Here is a 10,145-nt window from a genome sequence, read left to right on the forward strand (position 1 = left end):
TGAAAGATTTAGGGTATGAGCCGGATACAAGTTATGTGCTTCAAGACATTGATGATGAGCATAAAGAAGCTGTTCTTGCTCAGCATAGTGAGAGATTAGCTATTGCTTTTGGGTTGATTGCTACACCAAAGGGAAGCCCTCTTTTGATCATTAAGAACCTTAGGGTTTGTGGAGATTGTCATGCAGTCATCAAATTAATTGCAAAGATTGAAAAAAGAGAGATTGTAGTTAGAGATTCAAACCGGTTTCATCACTTTGGCAGTGATGGAGTTTGCTCATGTGGGGACTTTTGGTGAAATAATAAAAAGAAAACATTGTTCATAACATTTTTTACACGTTTCGAGAAATAAAGCAAATTCAATGTTTTTGGGATGAAATCAAACATGGGTTTGAGATTTGTTTTGCTTCTCAGTACATACATAAGCAGAAAGTCAAAGAGGCTAATATGATTATGAGAGGTATTTGATGGAACTTCAAATCTATTAACCCTCTTCTCCAAACTCCTGCGTGAATTTCTCATGGACTTCAAGGTCAGACTTGCTCACTGTTGGCCTTTGTCTTGCAAGTACCTTCTCGAAATCTGTTCGGGTGATAGGTGGTGGAATAATCTGTCACATAAAATACACAAATCCGTTTTTAGTTTACAGCATCGAAGACTTATGACTACAAAAACTATGTATCTCAGTATCATACGACCACAATAACTTTTTGGAATGAATATTTTTAAGACCGATAGCATAGCATAGCATTATTTATGCTTCAAATTTTATGTGTCTTCCAGCAGATACTCAAATGATTTAAAACTAAGAGAAGTTTGAAACACAAAACCTCAAATGATACATTTAAAGCTTTTTATGTGTACCTTTTCTGCGAGCCCTTTTGCTGCTAGATCTTGCATTGTAGTCTGGATGGCATCGGGGTGCCTAGGCCCACATGGCATCCATGTACCATCAGGAGACTTGAAAAAGAACATGGCGTCTTGCGTTTTACGAACAGGCTCAAACAGAACATCTTTTACCTGCAAGAATCAAAAAGATTCTCAATACAAAGGCTTATCTATCGATAACAACATTCAGGACAATAAGAAATAACTCAAGGACAAGTCACATACACAAACAGACACATCTGAACCAGAAAACCCTTCTGTCTTTTGGCCTAAATATTCGAAATCAGGTTCAGTTAAATTATGAGGCGTGTCTCCCAAATGGACCTGCATTTACAAAACATATCTCATTAGTAAACTGTTTGGGTCTCCCTTGAATGGTTTTTACTTAAGGAACTCGAAGCAAATGACTATACTTTGAACATGTGCTGCCGAGCCTTGGCCTCTGGGAGAGGAATATAAATACGCTTGTCAAAACGTCGTCGGATAGCCTGAAATCAACATGGTGTTACCAAGATATCATTTAACTGGCAACGAAAATATGGAACCAATCTGCTTTTATGACTTTTTTCACCTGATCAAGAGCATAGGGTGTATTGGTTGCTGCAAGCACAAGTACTTTCTCATCATTGTGTCCAACACCCTAGAATAAAAAGAGATAAATAATGAAAAGAAATGTTCCTGCTAAGATTGAATGACAGAAAGTTCAGTTCAGATAAGCTTTGCACCTGCATCTGCACTAGAAGCTCCGTTTTGATACGTCTTGAAGCTTCACTCTCATTTCCTTCTCCACGAGTACCACACAAAGAATCTATCTCATCAACAAAAATAATCGATGGAGCACTTTCGCGGGCCATCTCGAAAAGGTTCGATACCAGCTTCTCACTTTCACCCATCCACTTTGAGACCAGGTCTGATGAAGACACGCTGATGGTTGGGAAGTAAAAAGGAAACAACTATTCTTAAGCTATAACATGTTTCCAAGTATAAACACTGTAAACACAAGATAAGATAGAAAAACAACCAACATGAAGCACCTAGCTAGACATAATTCACAACCCAAGACCCTAGAACATGATGCTAGCTAAAGAAGTTTTCATCTTTTTGATCAAGCATCTCGTGCAATCACCATTAAACAAGAATTCGTGGCAACCTTAAACCCAAGCATCTACATGTTTGCCTAATTAATACCACATTCGTCGGTTTTCTAATATGCCATATAGATTCAACCAGAGACTATACGCTATTAAATCTGGCTGTATATTGCTTGTTTATAACATGCACAGATAGCAGAATCTAGTAAATCGATTGCAAGTTGCAACATATAGTAGACTCTGGATATAAGTTCCAGAGAAAATCAAACCTTTCTGACAATTATCTGAACCGATTTCCTTAATACTACTATCTAAATTTGAAGAAAACACTTAGGAATCAAACGCAAACAACATCAAAGAACCTCGAAACAACCTTGAGGGTTAATTCAAGACCACCGCCTCCTCAAACTAATCCTAAAATACTCCAAACACGCCTACATCCCTAACCAAATATTCAAATCCAGGAGCTATAATCAAAGAGCTAAGACACTGCAATAAACTCATGGAGCTTGAAACACATTTAGACATATGTTACCTGAAAAAGGTAGAGTCTGCTTCAGTAGCAACAGCCTTAGCCAAATACGATTTTCCTGTTCCTGGTGGTCCATATAACAGGAAAGCTCTCCATGGCCGCCTCTTTCCTAAATAAGTAAACAAACCAAGTTTAATCAATAATACACAGATAAAGCTCACAAATTTATAAGAATCTTCAATAAATCGCTCGCTCAAACTACCTGTGAAGAATTGTGGGAACTTAACAGGCAAAATCACAGCTTCCTGCAAAGCTTGTTTAGCACTTTCAAGCCCAGCAACATCTGACCACTTAATGTTAGGCTTCTCCCTAACAATCGCAGAGTTCAACCCAGCTCGAAGCTTCGATTGCTCAGGATCTTCACCATCTTTACCACCGCCTTCTCCGTCCTTCGGCTTAGTCTTCGGCCTCGTCGCAACCGCCGCGTCGCCGTTAGATCCCGGACCCGATCCACCTTCATCGAGAACAGCACGGATCTCCTCTGCACGGCGGAGATACTCGGTGAATTTCTGGGTAATAGCTTCTCTGATCTTAGGGTTCTTCTCATACTTGAGATGAGTTTTGAAGTACTCAAGCGCGTTCATGTATAAAGGGAACGCCTTGTTGTAATTCCCAGCATTGTCTTCGTGAACCGCTTGCTTCACGTACTCGATCGCTTGTTCCTTGAAATTGCTGTACATAACTTAGGGTTTTACCAGAAAAAAAAAAAATTTCGAAAAATTGTGTACTCCTGATTAATTGAATCGGTGATGATGATCAAGGATCGAGAAGGAGCCTTGAAATCGTAATAAGGAGATTCCGAATTTGGAGAATGAGAGAGGGGAAAAGGGATGGAGAGGAGAGAAGAAGAAGGAATGGATTAAGCAAATCGATGAAGAAAAGCCAGATTTGTTGACGACGAAGACGAAAAGGTCTTGCAAACAGCGGAGCGTAGGTTTGTAAAAGAATGAAACGTTGAAGCGTTTTTGGAAGTTGTGAAGATTTGGCTCACCGTTTTGATGAATGATAAAGAAAACACTTGCCGTTTTTTTCTAAATTGTACATTTGTTATTTCTATCAACCAATAAGAACAAAAATTGTAAATTTTCTTTTTTAAAACTAATTTGTTCTCTTTAATTGTCCCAAAAATCTGATTATTTAGTTCACACAACTCACAAATAAAATTTATCAAACTAGGCTACGTCATGGGTATTTTTCGTTAATTTTCAAACTAAGCAAGTTTTTAATGATTCAGTTTCTAACACTAAAATTTTTAGCTTATATAGTATAGATGCACGGTCCCAAATGTAGATTTCCAGTTGGAAAATAAAGGATACAAAAATTTGGATAGATAATATCTTATACCAAATGTAACACCAAAAATTGGAACATCGCTTAATACCCATATTAGAAATTGGAACATCGCTTAAAAACAATTATGCAGTTGACTCAATGTATATTCATTTCCCAGCGTCCATGAATATGGAACCTTAACTGGATGGTATAACAACACTTCTACATTATTTTGTGATTATTTTTCAATAACAATATGTTTAGCTAAAGAGTTGTTCTAGAAAGATAATCTCTAAAGACTTCTACAAACATTATAACACTTTTAGATTAAAAGATAATTGTTACACTTTCTTTTTCTTATCGTGATGTTCATGATCGAGAGCAAACCCATTTGATAGGTTTTGTGGATATATTGATTTTCTTAGGGGATTTTTGTCTTTGAATAACTAGTAACATTTTTTGTGATAAATATTATAAATCCATAAGACATATAGCAAAAAAAATTATTATAAATTCCATTGTATGTAATAATATTTTATTTACAAATATTTATATCATCTTGTTGGGTTCATAAAACATGTCAAATAAAAATATTTATGTATGTATTTGTCACCGATTATAGCAATTCTATCATCCAGGTTTATGTCTACTCTTTCTTCAAAGTCATTGTATTTTGCATTATAGGTTGAAGATGTCATTGCCAATACAGTTTCTGGTTTGTAAAACTGAAATCTGGTACTAGAAAATAATACTGGTGTGTTTACATTTGTGTAGTTTAGAAGCACATTATTGTTTATTAGGTTTACATCTTATTCAAATTGACAAAACAAGTGACCGTTTGATTTATTTGACTGGGTGTATAGTTCAAGTTAGGTAATAATACATATCTGAGTTTTGTATACCCTATCTTCAGTTGTTCTCCAAATGTATATTAGTATTTTTCCCTGTTTTAAAATCGCTAGGCGCTAGTCGGATGATTGGGGTGAGTCTAATTAACGAGAAAATCGAAGATTAATCGGGGACTAGTTTTAGATTTATTTTATTAAATTAATAATAAAATAAAAAATATATAGTACTAAATATATGTATAATTCTATTTATGTTAAAAGAAAAAACATCAAATAAAATATAAAACTATAGTATTGTCTTTAAAATTATGGTAAACACATTAAAACATAATTTTAAAATAAAATTTTACAATTTTTAATTAAAAGTTTGTACATTAGTTATTATAAAATATCACAAACTCTTAATTTAAATGTTTAAATAACAAAAAAGAAATATTGATTTATATTTGGCTTCAAAAATAATTTGTGTACAAAAATTAAACTGGAAGTAATCGGAGTAGACGGGTTATAATCAAATTAGACAGATATAATTAAATAATTGATGCTAAGCATAAATTAGTCATTAATTGAGACATAAAAGGTGTATCTGGTAATATTACGGGGCATAATCAGTGCTAGACGGAGATTTTTAAAATAAGAATATTTTTATGATTTTTCATTTTATGATATATATCTCACTTATAAGGTCATAAGACTAATAACAGGATCAAAAGAACGCTACATATACCAAGAACAAAATGAAAATGAATTTATATAATTTGGTTACTATGGGTGGATATTTCATTTTTGATTTTTCACACTTTAATTAGTTTGTTCCCGTACTTGGTGTAGGTCTAATTCTAGTGAGTTATAAAGAGATCGCACAAGTAATTAAAACATTGATATATCAAATATACTAATAGAATCAAGGAAATTAATCATTTTATATCATTTTGAGTAAAAATAGAATGGATACAACTTACCTAAAATTAAAATATATATATATATATATATATATATATCTTTTTGTAGTTTTTTTTCCTTTTTTATTGCTTATTCATCTTGACATTCAAGTGTGGTAATTTTTTTTAAAAGAGAAATCAATTTTCAACATAAAAAAAATGTATGGAGTTGGTATCTTGAAAAAAAAAGACGTTTTCTAAAGTTTTTTTTCCTTAGGGTTTTAGTTTTTTTTTTGTTGTATTTAAAGATTAGTAAAATAATGATAATAAATTTATTTTTTAATTTACGGTAAATTTGTTGAAAAAAATTAACAAAATCTTTCAAAATCTAAAATTTTTTATTTTTTAGGGAAACTACATTTATCATAATTTCTTTCTTTTTTAATTATTAACTAAAATGGCTAATAGAATGATATTTGAAAAATCAAAAACCATTTAAAATCTGCATCAATTCAATTTAAAATTGATTTATAGTATATGCGGTTCTGCGCCTAAACCAAACCTCAACCGCCAAATCGGTAGACGCAACGCACGAGCATAGGGCCTACGTGGCAGCGTTTAGGGAGGGGACTTTCGTCAACTCAACACCCTCATATGAAAAAAGGTCAACGCTTTTCTCACTTCCGCCTCGACTCCTCTCTGTATCGATACTGTAACTGGACCTTTGAACGAAGAAGACAATGGGGAAACGAGAGAAAAAACCCAACCGACGTCGCCACAAAGGTGAATTTTCTAATACCAATTCGGAAGAAGATTTCTACGATCAACACCCGCCGGTTGCTGCCTCCGTCGACGACGAAGAAGATGAAGAAGAAGAAAACTCTGAGGAAGAAGGAAACGAATCATCTGATTTGCCTTCAAAGTTCCTTCTTTACCAACAATCCGTACAGGTAATTTTGCAACTCTCTGTGTTTTTGCCCTTTTAGGTTCCATTGAGTGGTTCTTGCATCTCTTACAGAGAAAGAAGTACTAAGCTTTTCAAGACATTGTGTTCTGTTTTTTTTTTTTTTTGGTGTAGTCACCAAAAGGAGACATAAGCTACTTGCAGAAGTTCTTTTTGATGTATATTGGTGGAAGGCAGCCACTCCATTTCCAAGAAGATTTCTGTGGCACTGCTCTTTTAAGGTGAATTCAAATGTGTCACTGAGTTATATTGTTTAAAGTAGCAAAAGAAATGTTTTAGATGCTTAATGATTTGATTGTTTGATTTTAGTGCGGAGTGGCTAAAGACTGACACAAGACGGACTGCTATAGGGCTAGATTTTGACCTTGAGGCGTTAGAATGGTGTATGGATAACAACATTAGTAAACTTGGTGCTGATGTGTATTCAAGGATGTCGCTTTTACATGGGAATGTTTTGAGTCCTCTTGAGGCTAAGCAAGTGAGATCTAAATCTCATGAGCTGATACAAAATATTAGTTTGGATGATGGTGATAATGAAGATTTGGTTGATACTAGTGTTGCTGAGTCCTTAGAGAAAGATGAACCTGATTCGTTTCCGAAGAGGGATATTGTGTGTGCTTTCAATTTTAGTTGTTGTTGTCTCCACAAACGCTCGGAGTTGGTTACTTACTTCAAGAATGCACGTGAAGCTTTGTCTAAGAAAGGTGGTATTTTCGTGATGGATTTATATGGAGGTGCTTCTGCTGAGGGACAGTTGAAGCTTCAACGGAAGTTCCCAAATTTCACTGTAATTTTTCATTCTTATACTTACATTTGGTGAAAAGGAGTGTCAGAGCCATAAAGATGAAACTTACTAGGAATGATAATACTAACGATTTTCTATATGATTTGGTAGTATACGTGGGAGCAAGCTGAGTTTGACATTTTAAGTCGCAAGACAAGGATCAGTCTGCACTATCACCTTCAAAAGCAGAACAGGAAGATTCGCCATGCTTTTTCATATAGCTGGAGACTGTAAGTGTCTTGTAATCTGCTTCTGTATCCATTCTATTCCCAAAAGTGGGACAGTCATTACCAACAATCTCTCACTAGCCTTAAGAAAATCTCACTGTAACAAACAAAGAGGCATATTTATATACTTAGGGGTATTGCTTAGAATTTTAGATAACTTGATAAGCGTAGGATGATGTTTCATCTGTCATTAGAGGTTCCTGCATCCCCTGGCTTTTGTCGGTTGGGTGAGGTAGATGTTCTGTAGTGCAGTCACTATGGATCAAAACTCACACAACCATGTGCTCGAATGTAGCTGATATCTAAATTCTCATGTTAGTGAGTTTATTATTGCGTTGGTGGATTAAGTAGCAGCGATATCTAATGTTATATTCATGGCAAGACTTTCTTATCGTCTGTGAAATTAGTTGTAATTGTATTACTAAACTTTTGGATGCATGATTCACATTAAGTTCCTGGGTCTTCTGTTCATGTGTGTGTAGGTGGTCATTGCCGGAGATAAAGGACTGTATGGAGGAAGCTGGGTTTAGAGCAGTCCATTTTTGGCTTAGAGAAATGCCAGACGCTTCTGAAATGCGTAGAACAGATGGGTTTGGTGCTGGCCGTGATATCAAGTATGAGGAAGTCAAGAACTTTCAACAGTGTGATGCTTGGAATGCTTACATTGTTGCAGTCAACCTGTAGTTTTGTAAACCAATCCGGTATGGTTGAGTCTTTCAATGTTTTGAACCATGCCCTAAAGGGTCAGTTATTTTATCTAAGCTATAATAAAACATTAGGATCCTCTGTCGATTTTACATCTGGCCTTTATGTCTGACATTGAGAAGTTAAGACAAAAATCTCCGATCCCTAGATTTTTACATGTGATCGTTGTTGAAGCAGTCAGAATAATGCTCAACGGTTCCCCTGATTCCATGATTTTAAACCTTCACTACCTAGTGTTCTCTATATAATCTTTAGGTAGTGTTATTTTTTTGACAATCTTTTAGGTAGTGTTCTCGAATACGATCGGATAAGTCATGAGCTCTCGATAACACTCTAGCAAAGACATCCAGGTATAATATCATATCCATAATAATATAAACCTCAAGACTTGTAAGGCTTAGTTTATGATTGAGGTAGCCGTTGAAGATGAGGATCAGAGAGGCTTAGATAAGGTCAGATAGACACCGTGCGACTTGTGAATAAACCGTGAGACAGTCTCGTACAAAATTGTGAACACAACTCTAATACAAGAGTCAAAGAAAAACAACTTATTGGCAACAACAACAACAACAAAAAAGGATCACGGAAAATGATGATACCAATTAATGAGACTATATAGGTAAGGCATGTAACCTTTGGATTTGATGATGTGTGCGATCTAGTTTGATCGAGACTTAAATCAATGGTCCTAAGGTTATCTTGGTGTGTCCAAATCGGGAAATTAAACCATTGGAGATTAATTTATGATATTTATATGGAAAGAGCCGTTGACCTTTAACTCTGTGTGAGAAAAGAGGAGGCTTAACCGTTGACTTGATTGGTTCATGGTTATCATATGATGAGCAGTTGTTGATGTTGACTGGTTCAGAAAAATTAATGCAATTTTTTGTCTGATTAAACAAAGAATATCCCACGTCTTAAATGTTGGACCGGTTAGCTAGATAAGGTAACTTTGAGAGCCGGTGAGTTAACCCATGACTATTCGTGTGGGTCGGGTGCTGTAATTGGTCTAGCTTGATCATCAACCAAATGTTAAACATGCAGGCATGCAGCATCAAAGAGATTGCATCCAACAAATTAAATATTACTTTTGAATTGCTTCCAAGGAAAGAAATTTGGACTTTTGATTGGTCGATTGATCAAATGAACAAACACTCCCTTTACTCTAAAATTTGATATGAATCACATTCATCGTATTAGACATAACACTATGCATTGAATCGAATAACCGAACATCGAGGCATTCTCCACTGTTTGTAAACTTTTACATTATTTTGTGATTGTGTGATAATAATATATGTTGTAACACTCCTACATGATCTATATATACATTTTTCAAGTACAATTATGAAATAAATCCTGAACTTGCCACTTATTTACAAGACTGCCATTGAGTTAATTTTAAAAAATAAAAATTGGATTTGGTTTAAAAATTATATATTATTAACAGATCAGGGTCCAAGCCCTTTACATTTATACATCTTGCAATTAAGACATCAAACCAATATTTTTGGGCCCGAACGAACCCAATTTTTTTTTCTTTTTCTCCATTGAATTGTTTTTAGAAGCTAATATATTACTAATATTAAAATTTTCAAACAATACTAATAAGAATCAATTGATGTGTTACATAATAAGAATCAATTAATCGACTTGCACAACTCTAAATACAAAAATCTTACATAATATAGGAATAAAACAACAAATAATACAAATTCAAATTATATTATAGTCATATATTTTAAATTTATAATATATTATGTAATACTATTATCTTTACACTGTAAATGAAATAGAAAAATTTAAAAATAGTTTATTTGTTGACTAAATAAAATTTAATGAACATTAAGGATATATATAATAAACCACACCATATAGTAAATGGAAATTATACACTACATAATTATAGTTAATTCAACAAATACAAAAAATATTATTTACATATATATATATAT

The 10,145-nt window shown here is 34.2% G+C and overlaps 2 protein-coding genes across 3 annotated transcripts in view; one reads left to right on the forward strand and one right to left on the reverse strand.

Annotated features, from left to right (window-relative positions):
• LOC104786969 (protein SUPPRESSOR OF K(+) TRANSPORT GROWTH DEFECT 1) overlaps positions 1-3,422 on the reverse strand; it is a 5,139-nt gene extending 1,717 nt beyond the window's left edge. Inside the window, exons 1-8 of one of the 2 annotated variants that reach the window (XM_019245942.1) lie at positions 2,712-3,422; positions 2,513-2,618; positions 1,612-1,810; positions 1,458-1,526; positions 1,300-1,374; positions 1,112-1,210; positions 863-1,018; positions 463-608 (exon numbers count right to left, since the gene is read on the reverse strand). In XM_019245942.1, the coding sequence (XP_019101487.1) occupies positions 483-608; positions 863-1,018; positions 1,112-1,210; positions 1,300-1,374; positions 1,458-1,526; positions 1,612-1,810; positions 2,513-2,618; positions 2,712-3,189 (1,308 nt within the window). In that variant the 5' untranslated portion in view covers positions 3,190-3,422 and the 3' untranslated portion in view covers positions 463-482. Of the gene's footprint in view, positions 1-293; positions 609-862; positions 1,019-1,111; positions 1,211-1,299; positions 1,375-1,457; positions 1,527-1,611; positions 1,811-2,512; positions 2,619-2,711 lie in introns of those variants that run through there. The other variant, XM_010512454.2, reaches the window with a different exon arrangement.
• LOC104786972 lies at positions 6,160-8,352 on the forward strand. The gene is made up of 5 exons (XM_010512456.2): positions 6,160-6,460; positions 6,589-6,695; positions 6,784-7,261; positions 7,370-7,488; positions 7,968-8,352. Exons 1-5 carry the CDS (start codon positions 6,251-6,253, stop codon positions 8,167-8,169), a joined length of 1,116 nt encoding a protein of 371 aa, XP_010510758.1. The 5' UTR covers positions 6,160-6,250; the 3' UTR covers positions 8,170-8,352.

Source organism: Camelina sativa, chromosome 5 (genome assembly GCF_000633955.1).
Source record: "Camelina sativa cultivar DH55 chromosome 5, Cs, whole genome shotgun sequence".
NCBI lineage: Eukaryota > Viridiplantae > Streptophyta > Magnoliopsida > Brassicales > Brassicaceae > Camelina > Camelina sativa.

What these genes read in the sequence shown, in the direction of transcription:
- LOC104786972 (XM_010512456.2), top strand. Translation starts at nt 6,251, where the DNA reads ATGGGGAAACGAGAGAAAAAACCCAACCGACGTCGCCACAAAGGTGAA. An exon ending in TTTACCAACAATCCGTACAG is followed by an intron (nt 6,461 to 6,588) that starts GTAATTTTGCAA and finishes TTTTTGGTGTAG; the next exon opens with TCACCAAAAGGAGACATAAG. An exon ending in TTTTCATATAGCTGGAGACT is followed by an intron (nt 7,489 to 7,967) that starts GTAAGTGTCTTG and finishes ATGTGTGTGTAG; the next exon opens with GTGGTCATTGCCGGAGATAA.